The 20,521-nt window shown below is 42.2% G+C and overlaps 1 protein-coding gene across 1 annotated transcript in view; it reads right to left on the bottom strand.

Moving 5' to 3' along the window:
* Positions 1 to 3,124: 3,124 nt before the first annotated feature.
* The window catches only part of cxadr (CXADR Ig-like cell adhesion molecule), a 35,761-nt gene continuing 18,364 nt past the window's right edge, over positions 3,125 to 20,521 (bottom strand). The window contains exons 2-7 of the mRNA XM_046409757.1: positions 16,695 to 16,864; positions 12,318 to 12,522; positions 8,840 to 8,995; positions 8,592 to 8,714; positions 6,934 to 7,072; positions 3,125 to 5,815 (exon numbers count right to left, since the gene is read on the bottom strand). Of these exons, the coding sequence (XP_046265713.1) occupies positions 5,533 to 5,815; positions 6,934 to 7,072; positions 8,592 to 8,714; positions 8,840 to 8,995; positions 12,318 to 12,522; positions 16,695 to 16,864 (1,076 nt within the window). The 3' untranslated portion in view covers positions 3,125 to 5,532. The remainder of the gene's footprint in view (positions 5,816 to 6,933; positions 7,073 to 8,591; positions 8,715 to 8,839; positions 8,996 to 12,317; positions 12,523 to 16,694; positions 16,865 to 20,521) is intronic.

The raw sequence follows: 20,521 nt of genomic DNA, 5'->3' as shown, positions 1-20,521 counted from the left end.
TAACAGAGCTGACCCCAATCATCAGAGGGGGAAAAAAGGGAAACTGAGCTCTGTTCCCTTGGCAAGGCTACATTTTATTGTTGGCCTCTATTGTGCCCTCCTGATGACATGGCATTGGAGGTTGGTCACCTATAATAGAGTCCAGCCGAGGTGCAGATTAAAAGTACAAATCACATTGTAAACTACTGAGCTGAGCTGCACTATGTAACCTCCATCTTGAGCTGCAAGGTTTACACCACGGGACTGCCCTGGTTCCAATCTCACAGCTTGACTCAAGGAAGATAAGAGATCGAAGCAGCTGCATGTGTGAAGCTATAGTATACCACTGGGTGAAACTAAACCAGGTGTCCAGCCTCTGAGCATGTTGCAGGCTTTGAACCTTCTTGAATTCTCTCTTTTCTATTCTAGTGTCATATGATAGCAGGTCAAGGAGCTCCTCTGAAGACGTTAATCTCCCCACATGCAGAGTGTCTCCCATCGTATACATCTAGTTGCTGCATATGCACATGCCCTGCCTCTGCCAGTGAATAAAATGTCATATCTGCTGATGAGTGATCCATAAGGCTCATCAGGCAAAGTCCCCCCAGAGAGTGAAAGGGATCTTGAAATAATGAAACATGAACATCATGTTCTTAGACTGAGTATAATCTCAGCATGCAATCCAGTGCTGCTCCCCACTTCTCCCTAGAGAACAGAAAGTAAGGTCATCCATTAAAAGTCACATATTAGTCATTGAAATGTGAACATTGTGGGGTCAAAATAGTGACCGCAAAGGATGCTGAGATGTAACGAGCATAGAGGTCAACCCTTTACAGATGACTCCGTATCGACCAAAAGGGAAAACGAAGAGGTGGGGAGGGCTGTTGGATGGCGTACCAGAGTTGTCTTCCCAGACTGGGAGATGAGGAAGACTGACAAATGAGTGCACAGCAGCTGGGTAAGCCTCAAGAGAAATCTGGGCTGTCTGCAGGCGTAGCAGACAGAGTGGGATGATTGGCTCAGGTTTGGACTCAGCTCCCTCTCTGCAGAATATCCTCCGCTGTCTCCAGCCACAACATGCAGGTTGTTCAAGGCGACATACGGTTGAGTGCAATGAGCACTTGCATGGTGACACATTGATGTTTTGCCTCCTTTTACGATTCCTCTTCATTTGACATGGCACAATGACTGTGCATTTAAAGTTCAGACTGTCAGCTTTAATTTCAGAGTAGTCTCAGATGGACTGGTTGTGTTGTTAAAATAAGCACCGTCACTTACCTACCCTCCCACATGTGATACTAATATTATGATCATTGAATCATTATGCAAGGATGCAAAATTTAAAACAGGGAAATTCCTTTTTTATCCCTTTGTGAGTTACTCTGCGAAGCAGAATCCTGATTGTACACAGAAATAATCTGTGTTCGTGGAGGACTATGTCCAAAAATGGCTGTAGCTCCTCAGTCATTCAACTGATGTAGCTGTAAAAGCTTACATTCACATCATAATCTTTGTCATTTTATGTCCAAAGTGCTCAGAGCACTGAGCCAAAATGTTAATGTACTGCTGTGCCAATGGAGCTCTCTCTTCATGCATATGCATATTGCTCTATCCTAACCAGAATTCCCCCCACAACCCTCTCCCAACCTGAGGTTTCTAAAAATGGCAAAAAGCTTAACGTCTGTGACAGCACACATCACGCTGGAGGAGACCCATGCTTTTAGAGGCCTCTTTTGTTAGTAGGAAGCGAATCACACTTTACAAGATAAATCATCCCACTAGCAGCCAGCTCTGACTGTGTACAACCAGATAAGGTTGCCAAGGAAACCCTCCCGGAGAACCAATGAGCTTTTTTTTGCCATACCAGCCCCTCCTTGATCTGTGCAAACAATTAATACCTTACCCAGGCAGAAGGGAGGGAGCAGGGGGGAAGTGGGGAGCAGGCACAAATCCCCCAGGTGCTGAGCAGAACACACGTTCTCCCTTCACCTATGTGAATGAGGACATGTATTTAAAAAAATGTCACAAATGGATATTGGGCTAGAGGACACTGAGGGATGACTCGTTGTACATTAATTCAATGAGAGAACAGCATTTAGTCCATAAATCTAATCTGCACGTGTGCAGTAGCACATATCACTAATGTCCTTTTAATGAATGTTTTGAATGCACAGTCATAAAAGTGCCATTACAACCTGCCACATCCATTTGTAGCATGGTTGTGATTGCCACAGTTTCACTGCAGCTGAACAAACCTGGCGCATAAGAGAGCCCCTGATGCTCAGAGCTGCCAGGGAACCATTAGGATCAATGAGCGACTTTGACTAGCCACAGATCAATGCTCTGGGGCCCTATCTATTACCGACATCCAATTATAGCAATGGACGTCCACTTAGCACTGCTACTAAGTGCTTTAGTCTTTTTATTGACTACCTGTCACCAAGCTGCACTCAGTGGAGCTATTGGCTAATAATCAGTTATTGATCTATCCACATGTCAAAAGCATGTTGTATAATATAAAGAGTGTGCGGAGGGCGACAGTGGTCCAAACACAAACACCAAGATGTGCATATGTCCCTCAGTCATTAGCAAGGCATTTCACATCATTCAGCATACTTAATTAGAAAGCTAATTTTGCACAGCTTTGATTAGTGCTGGTTTATAATGACAGTAATTACCCCCCACAGAAACTAAGGGGGGAAAATTGGCTGTAATTAAAAAAAAATGTCAGCAAATGTTGAAACTAATGGCAACAATGGAACAGACAGTGGAGTACACAATGAGTCAATAAGAGGCCTACAGGATGACTGGATGGGTTAACAGTGCTGGTAGGCGAGTCAGGTCACAGACCTTTGCATGTTTATACCAGAGCTGAATGGCGAGCACAGGAGATGGCAGGCGGGCGATTGTGCCTGCGTGTTTCATTGATTAATTACAGTCATTAAGTGGTTAGAAAGTCACCTCACCTGGTGTTAGGGGTGGGATTCACTGGCTGATTAAAATTAATCACAGTCAAAAAGCTGCAGGAGGCTGGGTCTCAGGAGAGCACGCACCACTGGAGAGGAGAGAAACTGTGGGTTTATTCATGCTCAAGTCAACAAATGCTACTGCTCCTGTAAACAAAGATGACTGAATTTTTTTTTTAATTTCATGGACTTTTATTATTCAAAAATACAGCACAAAAAAACCACACAAAAGGAAAAACTGGTTTTCACACAGTGTGCACACCTCAGAGGAGATCTTCATACAGTATTAGTATGCTGATTTCAAAGCTACAGTTAATATTGTTAGTAGTAGTTGTCATTAATGTTTTGAGCAAATAGAGGGACAGTAAAATCTCCCTAAGAGCTCTGTACAGTTTTTCATCAGGTGGTAGTCTAACTAGAATTCTACAGGGGCCCATTTTGACAGCAAACTCCCTTTCTATACAGTACTCTTGTTCACACACACACACAAAATTGTGTTTTAAGAGGAACTGACAGATGTAATTTCTTTGTCCAGGCTCTCCAAGGTCTCACTTCCCTTGGTGTGACATCAAATCTGCCAGGGAGTACATGGGCCAAGATGTTTCTACAAATGTCACCTCCCCTTAGATCCAAGAACTCACTCAACACAAAAAACTTACACACACGCACAATAGCAGAAATCATACTAAGGGAGTATTTAAACTGTACTGACAAGATCCACGCCGCCCCTCCTCTTTGTTTTAGATAGAGATTTGCCAAGCACAGCACAGCAGAGCATCACATCTACATACAAACATCATCATGTTTATATCATACTGTGTTGTGATTAGACAGGGTTACTTCAACAGGATATTTATATATACAGCCAGAACCATTTATGTTATTTTTAAAAAACACATCCATTTTCTTACTTTTACATAAAGTTAAAAAACAAAACAAAACATGAAATCATGTTTTTGGACTAAAAAAAAGCTTTAAGACAGTGATATTGCTAAGCTATGGGGGGATTTGTATGAGGTGAGTGGGTGTGGGAAATCCTTGACCTGATCAACAGAAAACAGTTAATAGGCTCTCTGTGTACAGGTTATTATACTGTTCTAGTGGCTGGGGGCTACAATGGCCCCCTATGCTACTGCACATTAGCAAATGTGCTACGACAAAACTTAACTGGGGCAACAAGGCACAATCAAAGTTAGAAGAATCCAGCTGTGAGGGCTGTGATGTGAACTGATGAGAGGTGTGTAAGGCTCAAATAAGGACTAGAATAAGGCGTCAGAACAAAATAAAACAGTTTGTGCATTCCAAGTTCTCAAACTGGGGTTTTTTTTTTTTGTAAAGGGGCAAACAAACTGCTACATTTAAAAGTCCAATTAATGCTACAGAAGCCATGCAGGGTTTTATATTGACCACAGAGAGAAGGTTAATCAAGATATTGGCTCCATGTAATGCAAATGAGGAGGATTACATGTGGCAGACATCTGAGAGGGTTACTGACTCTACAGATGATGATTAAGACTCTGTGCTCTTGTCCTACTAATGTGTTGTGTGTGTGTGTGTGTGTGTGTTTGTGGAGGCTGATATGTTCTTTGGTCGGAGGGGTTTAGGGGCCTGTTAACAGTCAAACACAATCAAAGATGATTGCTCAGTGAACCTCACTGTTCAGCTGCCCCCCTTTGTGTAAAGAGTTACAGCACTTATATTGTTTTTTTTAGATCACTCAAGAAGCAATAATCCAACCAATCACAAGCCGTGATGGTCTGAACCTCCCCCTAAACCCTAGCCAATCCTGAACAGGTCAGACCCCCATCCAAACCCAGACTGGACAATTCAAACAGCAACTGCTTCAACAGAAAATGGCTGACCTAAATGGACCTTTTCCCCCCAACTCAGTCAGAGGATTAATTCAGATCTCAGATTGATTTTCTTCTAATAAATTTGTCTTTCAGTATTTCCAAAGGTCATTTACAATAAATTTATGGAATTAAAAATTTGTGAGAAATTAGTAGAGATGGGATTCCCTGAAAAATGATCATAGTGTTATGTAGGCATTAAAAGACAATAAATGAATTATACATTTCCCAAACTCCCATTTACACACATACATTTATGTTCACGCACACATACAGCTGCAGTTCTATACACACATGCATGCATACAGCTGTACAGCTGGCCAATTAGGGGCCTGGATCTGTTTGGAACATAGAACAAGGGCCATCTATATTTAAAAAAACATGCATTCACCTATGTACAATATCATTTGTATATTGACCATTCTGTCTTATATCCATTTTTCAGTGAGATAGTCCAGAAAGTAAAATTCATATTTTTTTTTTTTTTTTTGTATGCGTATTTCATAAAAAATTAATGTGCTCTGTTGTGATTCCAATATGACTCAACTTCAACTCAGCACCACAGCAGAGTCAGGTCTTCATAAGAGGAGTAAACTCCCATTTGTAAATAATGAAGAGCTAAAAGTCAGGCGAATCAGCCCATCCCAGCTCTTATCCCATCTTCATTGGCTTGTGTCCTACTCCCTTCCTCCGCTCCCCCTCCCGGTTGCACAGTCCCTTCTCAAGAAGAGGACAGGTTAGACAATTGAGCCGTCCCTGTTCTGGGCAGGGATCATGACGGGGATGGCCCCCATGCGGCTGAGGTTGGGGCCAGCCATCTTGGCAGCATTGGGTGGAGGCAGAGGAGCATGGCTTGGAGGCCTATCATACTCCTCTGATGAGGGAATCTTGTCGTACTGGGGTTTCAAGGAATACTCATGCAGGTTGGAAGGCGACATGGAGCCCAGGGAGGAGCGCTGGCTGCCCACAGTGAAGCTGCGTGCTGTAGAAACACGACTTTTAGGAGGTGGCACGTCCTCTCTGAGAAGAAACAGAGACAGCAGCACATTCGGACAATAAGATAAGACTGTCACTCATTTTCATAAACTTATCTGAATGTCGGAGAAACTGAATGTGCAAAATAATTTTCTCAGGTGATATAAACCATAATGAAGTTTGATGGAACACAGATATGTAAAAGTCTGGAATGTCTTGCACTTGCTGCCCACACTGTGGAAAACAGTGAATACTTAAGGAGCCTGCGTGAGTCATTTCAAAAGCGAAACATGACTTGACTCAATAAAGAGGAACAAATAATTTGAGCTGGAGCATTTGATTGGTTGAGGCAGTGTTTGCACTGCTCAGCCACACTGACTGTGTAATAAACAGCCTGTAGAGGTTGAGCTGTGCAACCAAACACAACTATGCCCTCTACTCCCTCTGCCACCACATTAACAACTAATAAGCAGCAATAATCCAGTTAAATGCTCAATCAAACTGAGCCTGAGGGGCCTGAGCTTATTTAGACCACAGCTTCATGCTGTGGTGTTTCTGTGAATGTGTGTGTCTGTGTATACGAGACAAGACCAGTGGTCTAATCCTCTTTGTCCTACAGCGTGAGCAGTGTCACATTGTGGCCTTAGACAGATTCAGTCCACAGCACAGTGATTGTAAGTCCAGGGGTTGTACAGAGCCCGTAGGCCGGATGGAGAGTCGGATGGTGAGGGTGGGTGTTAGGGTAGGTGGCTCTGGAGGTGGGGTGGGGGCCAGCCAGCAGCAGACATGACACAGGATCCACAGAGCAAACAAAGCTTTCAAACTGATTACCACAGCTGTTTATTTGAGGAGGGGTAAAAAAAGAAAAATGCTGATGGAGAAAAACCATTTTCATGGTTGTTGGGGCTGTTGGAGACGTGTGTGTGTGTGTGTGTGTGTGTGTGTGTGTGTGTGCTTGTGTGTGAAGGATGACCAAATGACCTGTGGTCATCTTTCTACATGCAGAGCTGAGAGTAATAATCACGTGTACCTTTTTGACATTCTTCCAGCTTATATTTACAATAAAAGCTAAGTCACGCTAAACTAAACTAAAAACATTCTTCCATCAAAGGCAGCTTTGAGTATCTGTGAGCTGAGTCTCAATCTTATTTCAAAGAGTGTACCTGATCTCATTGCAGATTTCCTTCTCGTATTTCTTCCTGTGACGAGCACGGCAACAGCAGAAGAGAATGATGGCAATAATGATGAGGATCAGGAGCACAACAATTATGGCTGCTGCAACGATGCCTGCGGTGTTGCGGGCTGGACAACACCAGAAAGAAAAGGGTTGGTACATGTAATGTGGCAAACAATGACTTGAACATAACTAAAGGTCTGCATCTCAGAGAAGGCTCAAAATATAGTGCTGCATTATTTTCTAATGCAAAGCGATGCTTTGACTATGGCTCTGAGTGGTCATGACTCATAACAAGTGAGTGACCATTTTATAGCATCTATCACATTTTCCCAACTAATCTCATTTAAAGTAAAAAAAAAAACAAACACATTTCTTAGGCACAATTACTAATGTAAGGGTTATATTACTTACAGCACTAATATAATAATGCTCTCTAAAGAGATCCTCCTACCAAAGCACAGATTATACCTTCCGCTTCTGCAGAGCAATGGGAATTGTGGACACCAAATCTAATCTAAACTGTGGTCTGATTTAGAGTACACTTGGCCTTTAAGAATAAGTTTGAAACGGAATAGTGATCAACCTAATAATAATAATAAGTACCTAATAATAAGACGATACCATGCCAGGTGTAGCGGACATTACTAACAACAATACTAAAGCGTTCATGTATAAAAGCAGCATCGTGCTCCAGCACTCAGCTGAGTTTGACAGAGCTGTCACAGGGTGTGCTACGACAACTTCTAATTTTCAAGAAGCTAATGCGGACTAAACCCTCAACACCTTGTTCACAACCTGGTAAATCAATTGTATAATATATACCGTAAATGTAATGGAATCTTCAGTAGGACTTTTTTCTCAGTGGTGGCAGCGCTGAGAAGAGAACCGTGTTGTTACGATGCCACTCGGCTTGCAAAAGCTTAATTTCTATATTGAGCTGTGATAAACTGGCAGGTTATTATTGCAGTCATCCTTCATCTTTTGTTTGTTTGTTTAATGGAAATGACATCTGTCAGGACAAGGCCATGTATACGTGCTAGCACTAAAATGTACCACCAGTAGAGGAATACGTTTACTTTAAAAAGTGAATTTGTCACAGTCTAGAAAACCTGTCACCAGTTACAAAAGGTGACTGCAACAAATGTAGTAGCACGGCTTCATGGATGGTAATGACCATCTTGATCCAGATTGAAATATCTCAAATATAAGGACAACGATTAGCCGACTGATCGATAAGCATCTTTTTTCTTTTTTTAAGAAAATACCATTTTAAGCAAAAATGCAGTGTTTGCATTGGTTCTAGCTGTCAGACTTGACAATTTTAGCAGAGTGAATAACTTTCAGATTTTTAATGTTTCTTGGATAAAATGAGGCATTTCATTACACCACCTTGAGCTTAAGGAAACAGTTTGTATTTTGAAGTAGCAAATGCTAACATGCTAATCTAACACAGTTACTACGGTAATAACTACAAAACATCAGCACGTTAGCATTGTCACTGTGAGCATGTCGATGTTGTCATTTAGCAAACATCAGCCAGCTGACCAATTGACGGGTCTCAAAGGCTGTCCTACAGCAGAGAAACAGGTCTAAGTGTGAAACAGGCTGAATACAGGTTAGTTAGTATTTTAGCTGAGTACTCACGAGGTGTCACGTTGAGATGCAGTATACATTCCTCACTGCCAACGCGGTTGCTGGCAATGCAGCGGTAGGTGCCAGATGCACTGGCAGATGCGTTCCTCACGTTAATGGTGCCTTCCACAGGATCTGCAGTGAGAGTGAAGAACACATCAATGAAGAGGTCGTAGTGTTAAACAGAAAGAGGACCCATGTGTGGGATTTGAAAACTGTTCTCTATTTATTCCGGCAGCGCTTGTGAAAGGGTTCATTACCCATCACAGCAGAGGCGGGCAGCAGCTTGCTGTCACTGGTCTTCTCCCAGCTGTATTGCAGGGGGTTGGTGCCCTCGCTGGATATGCACCTAAGCACAATGTCTTTGCCTTCTTGTGTGGGCCCGTCGGTGTAGCACCTGGGCTTGGATGGCTTCACTGTAGTGAGAGAAAAGGAATGGAGGAAAGCAATGGGGAGAGGTGAAAAATAGCAGACACAATTAGGTGGCCACATTAGCTTGGAAAGCTTGGAACAACACAGTCTTCAACCCTGTTATTTTTCAGTCTTTCATGTTGTGGGCAAGTTGTGTGTCTGTGTATTGTGTTGTCTTCTGTTGATTTCCTCCCTTGCACAAAGCAGCAGTCATCAGCATAATGAGAACGGTAATCAGAGTAATTGATACAGCTGCTGTCATTACAGGAGCCGTCACTCAGGATAAGGATAATCCAGAGTAGAAGGGAGCCATGTGCCACTGGACACACAAAAACACATAGTATTCAGGGTTAATGACGGAGGCAAAGCTTTCTGTCTTACAGCCCAACGTGTGCAAACACTCCTCAGTCAGTCAGAGTGCTGGCAGGGGATGAGTTGGGGGATTCAAAAACAAACAGAGCTCCAAATTAAAAGCAGACCCACTCCAGTGAAATCCAGACATGCAGTCATCCAGGCGAGGGGGAGGAAGAGAAAGAGAAAGAGGGAGGAAAAAACGAGAAACAAAATATGAGGGCTAATGTTTGGATAGAAAAAAATCTGAAGCCACAATCCAAGTCTGTGCTCTGTGTTCAATGACAGAAAGCTGACATCGCGGTTTGGTAAAAATGGGTTCCGTAACAACAAAAAAACTGGAGTGGGGCTCTTTAGATCTGAACCAGGTGTCAGGCGGGATGGTGGGGGCTTAGCAGTCATAACTGTAAGGATTAACAGTAGACTGACAGCACTGAGTGCTCCTACTAATCTAATAAACACACATGGGGTCAGGGTGGAGGGGGTAAAACGGAGAGCAAAAACTAAGAGAGTGCTGATGGACAGATGGTGGAGCGACGGAGCCGAGGCTGTACAGCTCCTAACGTGCTGGCCTGCTCTGTGCTGCTGCCTTGCTGCACCTACACACACATTCACATGACACACAGTAAATGTCAGAGCACTATGACATTTTGAATGCGTCTTTTAAAGGTGAAAGTCAACTTGACATGTCTGAGGGCTGTAACACACAGCTCCTCATATTAGGACGGCTGTCCGATGAGCAGATTTATTTGTTTGAAAGATGAGGTCAAAGGAGAGGGGGACAGAGGCTGGAGGAGCACAGAGAGATAAAGGGCTGAGCGATACAGCCAGCCTGCCTCTGGTAAACGAACGATGAACAGAGATTTATGAGTTGCACAAGGCTATCTTGCGTATGAGATAAGTACAAAGGGATTGCTAGATTGTGGTATTCACAGTGGTCAGGAGGCACACAGCACAAGAGTGATGACTGAACTCACTGCTGAATGGTCAAGTGAAAGAAAGAAAGCGACTACTGGGCACTAAAACCAGGCAGACAGAATTAAAGAGATTGGCTGTTGAGCTTTGCAGCGTGATCCTGAATGCAATGAAGACTGTCTGGACTTCAGAGAGACAGAGCTAAATGATTGGCTGTTGAGTGTGTAGGTGTGGTCGAGTCAGAAGCAGTTGCGAGAGCTGCTGACATGCAGGGCTGAACAGCAGGTGACTACTCTCCTCCTGTTAACTTCAATGTCCTGCTGCAACCAGAGGAGAATACACAACAAGGTACACTCCTCCTGTACGCTACCTGGACACCATGTAGACTGCAGGTGTCAGCATGTGTGTGTGTAACCACATGTGGCAATGTTTGTGACAAGCCACAGCAACACCCAGTGTATAAACTGAGGTGTGTTCATGTTTGTGCACACGTATGCACGCACGCCTCCTGTGTCCATGGAACCATCCACCTTGTGACAAGATCAACCTGAAGGTAAAATGCAGAGCAGGCAAGATGTCCTCGACTCTCCTTGTCAGTGTTTCTTTGCTAAGAACACCCATGCCCCTGGGGTCAATAGCTTGCAGTCTGTCAGCTGCTATGGCCTTGAGCCATCCCTCTCTCGCTCTCATGAGCATGTACGCACACACACCTTAGAGATAAAGACAGCAGCATTTTAACCACCACGAAAGTTGGATTCTTACTTTAATCATCAGGGTGATGCTCCTATCCACAGCAGGATCAACAAATGAAATCAAATGATCAAAACGGCAATCAAAATCAGGACCACAAGGAGAACTAGAACAAACATCTTGACAGAAGATATTAGCTTGGCTAACATTAATTAACATGCAATAACATCTTATGCTGTTACCTGTTTCTCTTTTATACAGCATTGGTTAAGTAGGTAGCGTTAAAGATCAAGATTAAGTTAACTAATCTGATCTAACTTACCTCACCAGTAAGGAATGCAAAACTGTTGTCATGAGGAGAAGCTGACAAAGCCGATGGACAAGCAGTGATTGTTTTTTTTTTTCATACTGCTTCTGGTCTGATCAATTTTTCTGTAAAACTACACAACCGGTCGGTGGCTCTGCAGCACCACCACTAAGGAATCTGTTTGTTTTCAAACTTGTCTCTTTCAGGTTGAACCAGTTGGTGAAGTGCACATGATGTCATGTAAAGAACAGCAGCCATTTTCTGAAACCTGCCCTCAGAATAGAGAAACTACTGATAACAGGGCTGTGATAAGAGCACAATACACAGCTGATTCCACAGCACAGACACACTAATGTAGCACATATGGGTTGTTTTTCCCATATGCAAATAGCAGGCGGGCTTCGGGAAGCGATTCACTTTCAACATCATTTAGTCAGTTGACCGATCAGCAAGGCCACTGAGCGCGAGTGTGCATTTGCCTGGAGAGTGAATCATCTGACTTACACAACTCGGATGTGTCATCCATCTCACCCTATGCAATAAAAAGACAGCTGAGTGCTGGACTCCATTTCTGAGGTTTTTCCACATTTTTTAAAAAATGGTTTGTAATATTCTAGATTATTTAATTAATTACCTTTACTTTTACTATCTTAGTTGTTAAATAAGGTTTAGAAATTAATCATGTGTAATTATTTTATATTGTTTTCCAGTTAATATTATAGAAATGTAGCTAATATTGTAAAAGATTACAATACCAAAAAGATTAAAAAAGCTGAAATTGAAAAAAATAAAATAGTTGAGTTCATCAAGACCAAAAATACAAACCAAGACTGCAATATTTAGTTAAAAAAACAAAACAAAAAAAAGACATAATCACAGTGCATCCTGGCTGAATGTAGAATTACAAAAGGGCCCCAATGCTCTACACCCTCCAGCAAGGTTATGAACTCGATTTGACAGGGGATTACATGAAAACAGCCATGGTGGGCAAAGGGCCTGTGATTTAGTGCATTTCCACTGTGTAGAGAGGCAGTGGAAATGTACTCTGTGAGGAGAACACTCACCCATGACGATCAGCAGCATCTTCCTGCTGCGGATCCCGGGAGCCTTCTTCACCTTACACTGGTACGTGCCTGAGTCAGACGACTTAAGACCCGTCAGGTTGATGGATGCGTCGCCGTTCTTTGGGTCAACCGAGTTGAAGTGAACTCGACCCTTCATGGGCTCATAGTAGTCCTCGTAGGCCCTGTCACCTGAGTACAGGATCACCTGAACATGCAGTGCAGGAGAGAGAGTTTGAGTCAAGAACTTCAACCTTAAACCGTTAGTCTGCAGCATTCTGTTTTTAATTTACGTTCTACACAGTGTCCAACCCTTTTTGGAATCAGGGTTGTACTTAGAATGATGTCTGTGAAAATAAAAATCCTATCAGAAAATGAATAAAACAAAGGCCTTGAAATGAAATTCTCTCTGAAAGTTAAGGCTGTGCTGCTCACTGAACCAACCAAAACATATGGAAGAGAGAGAACAACCTCTCTTTTATCTCTGTGGTGCCCTTCAGCCTGGCCGCCTGGGCTGGTCTGCCCTTCTGTGCTTAACAAGAATGAAGGTGGAACAAACAAAGCGACCACTGTGGAGCCAAATCAACACCTGCTGTGTCAACAAAGAGCAGTAGCCCCCAATTCTGTTCAACCACCTTCTCACCTCACACTCACAGCCTGGGTCTTGAAAGCAGCAAGGAAATGCCTAGAAATAAAGACCAGGTGGAGCAAAGTAGAAACCTCATGGGGAGATGGAGGAGGGGAAAAAAACAAAAACACGAGGAAAAGAGCAAGGAGAGTAAAAGAAAAGCAAACAACAATGAAAAGAGTTCTCATTCTCTTTCATAGACACTGGCATACTCTTCCACATTTCCATGGAGACAGTCATCAACAGGCATTTCTGTGCCACGATCAACACCAGGCATATGCACAGGAATACCCCTGGGTAGAGAGGAGGAGAGGGGAAAAGACTCAACATGTAGGAGGAGAGAAAGAATAATGAACCCATCAGTGGAGGCACAGCCTCAAAGAAGCACAAGAGAAGCAAAACAAAGGGAAACGGAGTCAGTGAGGTTCTGATTTGTCTACACCAAGTTGTCTTTCGGCTCCATTTCCAACTTGAAGATTCCTGGAGCTGCAAGGCATGCATGCTCAAAATGAGTACCATGTTCGTCTTGTACATATTAGCCACGTAAACAGGTAATGCAGTTAAAATTCCTCCTGACTCTCAGGGGAGGGAAACCTATCCTTCTAACTTCAATGGGGATCAGAACATCAGCCGTAATAACAGCAATATGTGAGATGAGACCACGGAGGAGAGGAAATTAAATTGCCCCAAGCTCAGCCAGACTAGAACTCTCACTTGGGCTCAACCACTTCACAGACACGCAGATGGGAGTGCTTACACACATGCACACCTCTAACAAAAAAACTGAACTGCACAATAACCTTGAGAATCATGATCCAATGAAAAAAAAATCCCATAAAGAGCCTGGGGAAGGAAAATGAAAAGGGCAAATGACTAGACAAGCTGGCGGGGGCTGGAAAGGACAGAAGAGCACCACTGTCTGTGTGCTGCGTTTCATAACAGGTAGTGGGACACCCAATGATACAATCACCACCTGGCCATCTGGACGGATCATGCTACAGAGGTAAAAGACCTCGACTGGCCGGGCTTGGTTTCATCAGCCACATGTTAAAATGAGGTCATTGTGATGTGGTGCTTTTGCTTGGTTAGGGAAGAGGAAAAAGTGCAGATCATTTGAGAGGCAAAGCAGGGAGCAGCAATACCTGTATTCTCTAAACAACCTGGAGAGCTGCAGCATAGTGTCTTTGAGCTCCCACAGAGGCTTTTAACTTGAAGGACTGGAAGTGCTGCTGCTGCCACACACTTTCACAGAACGGCTCTGCTCCAAATGGATTCACAAGGTTAAAGCAGAACCGCTACCTGAAAATGTCCTTCAACATTGAGGCAACAGAGAATGTAACAAAATGTGACCATGAGTCTTCATGATCATCGATGATATGTAAACAAACATCGCAATTTTCACCAAACAGTGTCAAGGCTTTAGGTCCAAATCCTCCAATACTTTGTCAACATGCACAAAGTCCTATCACAATATCCTCAGTAAACAAAGGGCTATGTTGCTGCACTCAAGGACAAAAGAGACAGTTTGTCTGATATGGGATGAACCATGTATTTTTAATGTGTTCTGCTGCACAAATTCCTTTCCCATTTACCATTAAGATTTAGTTTTTGGAATTGTTTTGCTCATTCTCACAGTGGTGGTAAATACTCAGGGCACAATCCTCTTTCAGCTAAAGTGTAGTCAGGCAATGAGAGCCAAATGCAAATTACTGCTACTGTAGGCATGCGTGGCATCTCTCATTCAAGCCCAACAAAGACTCATGCATTAGCTATGCTTCACCACCCTTAAAAAGGCCTTGATGATATGTTGGATATGTCGGATGAAGAAAGCCATCATTCCCCACCACATACTGGAATGAATGAATATTGCTTTGGCATTACTTCTGACCGCAAAAAACATGCAGCTATAATATATGGTTCATTAACAGAAACAAAATTCCAGAGTAATTTGCAACATGCAGGCATGCCACCACACAACTAATCTCCCTGTTTGCATAAACAGGGCTTCAAATTCTCAGTTATATGACCCTGTGGACTAACTCTCCACTTTAAAGCTTTAGCTGATAGTTGTGGTGCCTTTAGGAGCAGTCTGGATTTGCTCTTCTCTAGCAATGTGAGCAAAGGTTCACCACGCTTTCTGAGCATCTGGATCCTCTGGCTATAAAGTTTAGCCTTTACTTTCATCTCCTTGCCTGACCTGGTAGCTTTGGTCTTCACAGATCGGCCTAATCCTATTTAACACTGTCACATATATGAAAGCAGCCCCTTGGAATTAATATGCCGTTAATTACAAAGCATTTACTCTGAGCATGACTTCATATTGGTTCAAGGCTATAAGAATGTGAGCGTGTGTGTGAGTATAACGAGCAAAATCTGATAGGTCAAGGAGAACAAATGCGTTCAGAGAGAGATGTCAGGCCTGTTTAAATTCCTACAAAGGTTTGGCAACATTAACGGCTGTGCAGATAGACCTCAGCTAAGTGACATGTTATAAAGAAAATAAACTACAGGAACAGATGCAATTTGGAAACATTCAATATATTTCTACAGCTGCATTCAGACAAAAAAGAAGAAGAGGCCCAAAGGGGGAAAACAATGAATTCTGTGTTCCCTTGTAGCAACATTGAGACACTAGAAAAATCAGTGCTGGTATTAATGTTTCATCACAAGAAGCAGATACACATCAAGAATAAACAGAAATGATAGACCCTTCAACTCCGTCTCCCTATTGTCCACCACTGGAGTTAATTATTCAGATTAAAAACAAAGCAGGGGAAAACTAACAACTGGGGGTAATTGGCGTCTCCTTAATGGCATAACTCCAAACCCAGAGAAAACTGTGACCAGAAGTCAGAATACATGGGTGAGAGGAGGGCTGGTGGGGTCAGTAGACAGAGAGGACAGAGAGTGGGTGGATGAGAGAAGCCTAATGATGAGTCTGTGAACTATATATAGCATTCAGAGAAAAAATAATAATACCACAGGATACTGGGGGGAAAAAAGGAGTGGAGGAAAGGATGAGAAGGCTTCATGACAGGTGGGAGGTAGGGGGCATAGAGCCATGGGAGAGGACCACTCCACTGGAATGATCTGTAGCAAGAATCTGTCTCTGTGGCTGTGAAAGCCCTGAGGGCATGTGGAGATCCTGTAGAGTAGTGTAGTCTTCCCTTTCCACAGCTGAGGGCCAAGCTGCAAAGGAGAAGAAACTGCCTGGGACAAAGAGAGCTCTTATCGCTACCACTGTGTGTCTGTGACAGCACTGCTGAGAACAAACGCTCAACAGAAGTGCATGTGGCTCAAATTACCTTTGGCTTGCATGCTATCTATGTTACGTTACAATACTTTGAGAAAATATACACCCAGCACAGAACTTGCATCGCATAATATACCAAACCATACAGACGCCACTGCAGCAGGGGAGTTAGTGTAAGTCATACACGCTACAAACAAAGGAAAGGCTTTTAATGTCTTTAAACGTTTGAGAAAAAGAAAACACTGACTTGCACTTTTGATATATTGTTGAAAAGTATGTGAAAAGAATTTCTAAATCTACATACAGAAGATGAGGTTGCAAAAGATTCTACCATCTACCTACCAAAAGGTAAGAACAAAGCTGGATTTCTCGGCACATAGATAAAATGACTGTGCTAAATAAAAGTCGATCAGAGAACACATAACTACCAAATGTACTTTCATATCCTATCTTTGAAATAAAACTGTTTTCAGTGTTTGTAGGAAACATCTACACTTACCACTTTGTCCTCTTTTTGGTTGTCAGAGGACATCAAGCTCCATTCAATATCCAGCGGTCCAGTATCTTCAGGAGCCAGAGAGAACTGGCAGTCCAGCTTCACACTCTGACCGCTGGCCTTCTCCATGGATGTCGGCCCCGTGGATGTAATCTCTAGACCAGAGGCCGAACCTGAACAGAAACGCACAAAAAGAGGAGATTAAATGTAGATGTAACTTCTGCCACTGGGACTCTCTCAATCAATACAATGGAAACTCAGGACTATCTGAAGTGACTCATGCAGACATGTTCTCTCTGTTCTGGAAGTTATAAAGGAACATGGTAACACTCAGGTCTAATTGTTTTTAAACATTTTAATGCAGAAATGCTACATATTAAATGTGTTTAAGTCAGTGCTGCAACTTCCATAATATCATAATCCATAATCAAATGTGGCACCCCTTGTTCACTTAATGGAATTTATGACTTCATAAGACCCTTTTAATACCCTAGTTGAATGCATTTTGATACCAATTTCGCAATTGTATTGGTCAGAGAATGACAGAATACCAATAAGAATAATGAGGCCTACAATTATTTATTAAGTATATACATTAATTGACAGTTATATCACATTTTTGTCAGTGCGAACATAATAATTAGCCCTTCGTAATTTGTAGCTGCAACGTTTTAGTCTGCAACATTTAGTTCTTACCAAGATTTCATTTTTCATTTATTTATTTAATAAGTTCTTTTCACATACTTGGATCTCATTTTTCTCTCTAGGCAGCATGCACAGCCTGCCCTTTAAAGGTGTCCAAGCGCATAACTTATTCATAATAGTTTGTTCAACCTGAGAGTAAATGAGCTCAACCTGTGGAGCAGTGGCTGGTTGCACAGAATTTCAGAAAAGAACACTTTCGCTGTATGCTTAATACATCAAGTTTTAACAAGCTCTTAGATGAACAACACCATTCATTTCTAGGACCATACAATATGGCTGGCAGAAGACCACAGATTGTACATTCATAAGGTTTTCTGGTGATGGAAAATTCTGTCGCACGTAAGTGTATCACTCGGATGCAAAGTTGATGACAATTGTTTGCAATGACATGCTTTACAGAAATATTTTCAGTCAGCTGTGAAATGTTTTCATTCGGGAATGTATCACTCATAAAATAAATATGGCTACATCTTGTCTGAGAAGTAACTCTTAAAATATACATCATGTAAATCACACAGTGAAAAAAGGGACAAATAGACCAGAACATATCTTAGCAGAAGGAACGGAGATAATAATAAAGAGAAACTGTAGCCCATCACCAAACTGTACCAGACTCTTAAGCATTTATTCTTAGAACGAATAAACATAATTTCCTAGTGACATCAACCGGTTTAAGATTCTCCATTCAATAAGAGATTTAAGCCGCGGCAAGGAACACAGTCCATAGAGAATGGAGTTGTCACACGCTGCCTCGACACATTAAAATCCTTCTGACAGCCTGCCACCTCCCAGTCAGCATGCGAGGGGAGAACAGCTTTAGAAAAAAAAAAAAAAAAATCACCACGATATGTTGCTGCTCAGAAGCACCATAAATGTGTAACACCTATCGTTTTGTGCAAATTACACAAACCACATGTAACTGAAATTTTCTGCCAATGATAAAAGAGAAATTTCACAAAAACCATAGCATTTTCCTTAGCTGCATCTGTATCTCATTTAACGGCTTGTACACTCACTGACAGATGGAGCAGACTGTAATGTGCAAAGATAACTAGCCAAACCTGCTACTGTAAACATTTACAGTGTTAACCACTCTTCTCTTCCTGGAAAGGTTCCTGTAGTGATTACAAGGTTTGCAAGAAAGACAAATAAACCAGAGAACATGCATCTACGCAAACACAAACTATTACTTGCTGTAGTTCAGATGCTTTGTACTGTGGCTAGAACCAGCCTTTAATACTAAATAAACTTTTGTCTTCCTACCCACTTGACCTACCAACCTATCCAATGCTAGGCTATTTGTCCTGCTTCTTATTTAATGTAAACAGTAAGAGCAACTTCAAGGTGACATTTATCCAGTATGCAAATTAAATCACGAAAATGTTCTTTTTGTAACTATTGGGGTAACGACACAAAAAGGATGCCGCCAGCTGATTGTGTGAGGGAAGTTTCTAGATCCTAGCCTTCAGGATGAGGAGGGTCTGAGCTACAGGTTGATGTTCCTGCCGCATCTCATGTCCATCAGCTCTGTTTCAGCCTCAGACCTCACTTCCCTCTGGGCTGCGGCAGACAACTGAATGGAAATACACCACAGAAGATTACACACACATATACAGAGTGACAGTCTCAGTAACACCCGCTATTGTTGAAGCTCAGAGCCTGTAAGCACTTGATATGGTTGCAAAGCATAAGCATAGTTATATTCCCCGGCCGCCGGTGCTGCAGCTGGTCGTTTCAGCCCACAGATTTTGACAGACGTCCTTGATGGGAGCGATCCATTGCCTTCGGCAGAAGCAGGAGAAGCAGGGAGCAATATAGGAGAACTGAGATACATGTCTATCACTGTCAAAACGGATATGCAGTTTGGCATCTGCATGAAGGAATGCTGTGTCAATTCATCAAGCACTTTAAGAAGTCAGGGCATTTTTCAGAGCTGCTTAGAAAGGACAGAAAATTGCATTCTGTGAGAAGAAAGTATTCAGCTTGGAATAATTTGTCAGAGGGACCGGTTCCTCAGACAGCTCATAAGTGACACTGTCTGATGTACTTGTAAATCAATGACGGACCCAAGGCAGTGTTTGTATAAAGAACAGTTCAGCCAGAGGCCTCCTTCATTCAGTGTCACACAAAATGTGCCATATCAGGATGTCATCATTCAACTGGTTTGCTTATAAACCTGCCTGTCTGGTGGCTCAGGTGACAGCAGTGCTGAGGCAGAGGAACATAAACACAGTGGGTGTAATTTAAGGTTAATTCCACACTGCAATTATAACAGGGAGGCAGACAATATTAAAGGCCCTAAAATAAAAACCTGTTTTCTTATTCAGCTTGCTATTAAAATTGATAGAGTCACATAATTTCTGAAGTGTGAACAGTTCTGGCTATTTCATATTAGTGATTTCTGTTTTTGCGTTTCTGACTGATTTGAAGCAGACGGGACTCAGTTGGAAAGACATGATGTAATAGATTTCAACAACGAATCAAAATGGGATGACAATTTTGTGGTTCTCTGCTTATGTATCCCACACAATAAATCAAAACAGATTAAACCACCAGTACTGATGAGGCAGATCAGTTGAGTTTTCTGGGTTGTTGTTTATGTGAGTTTGGTCAAATTTGTGGGTACCATCTAAACAACAATGTAACATTAGGAATAAATAACAATAATGAAGATTGATCGATGCAAAACCCTCAAGTTATTTCAATATAAAGCCTCTGAAAACAAGGCTTCCACTGTTTATTATTTCTGTGCAATTTGAATGTGTATTACCAAGTGTACGGCCATCAAAGTTTAGGTTTTCAAACAATATGTTTAAAAATGAATACCAACAATTCATAACAGAAAAGCACTTTGTCTTTAGGACTGGTTAGGTGTGGTTTTCTCAGATCTGACTGACAATGGTATGGTAACATGAACAAACAATCCCAACACCATCATCTGTTTTGAGCAACCTTTGACAAAAGTAGTAATTGACTTAGCTGACTGATGGATGATTTCAACATAACTAGTTGGGGGGGAACAAAACATCCCACATCACTAGCTGCTCATAGCAGAGTAACACAAATAACTCTGTTGGCTTGCTCAACAAGGCAACTCACAGTGTTAATCAGTAACTACCAGCTAT

This window comes from Scatophagus argus, chromosome 14 (genome assembly GCF_020382885.2).
Source record: "Scatophagus argus isolate fScaArg1 chromosome 14, fScaArg1.pri, whole genome shotgun sequence".
NCBI lineage: Eukaryota > Metazoa > Chordata > Actinopteri > Scatophagidae > Scatophagus > Scatophagus argus.
Note: the sequence above shows the minus strand (reverse complement) of the source record. Positions and strands in the feature narration are given on the sequence as shown.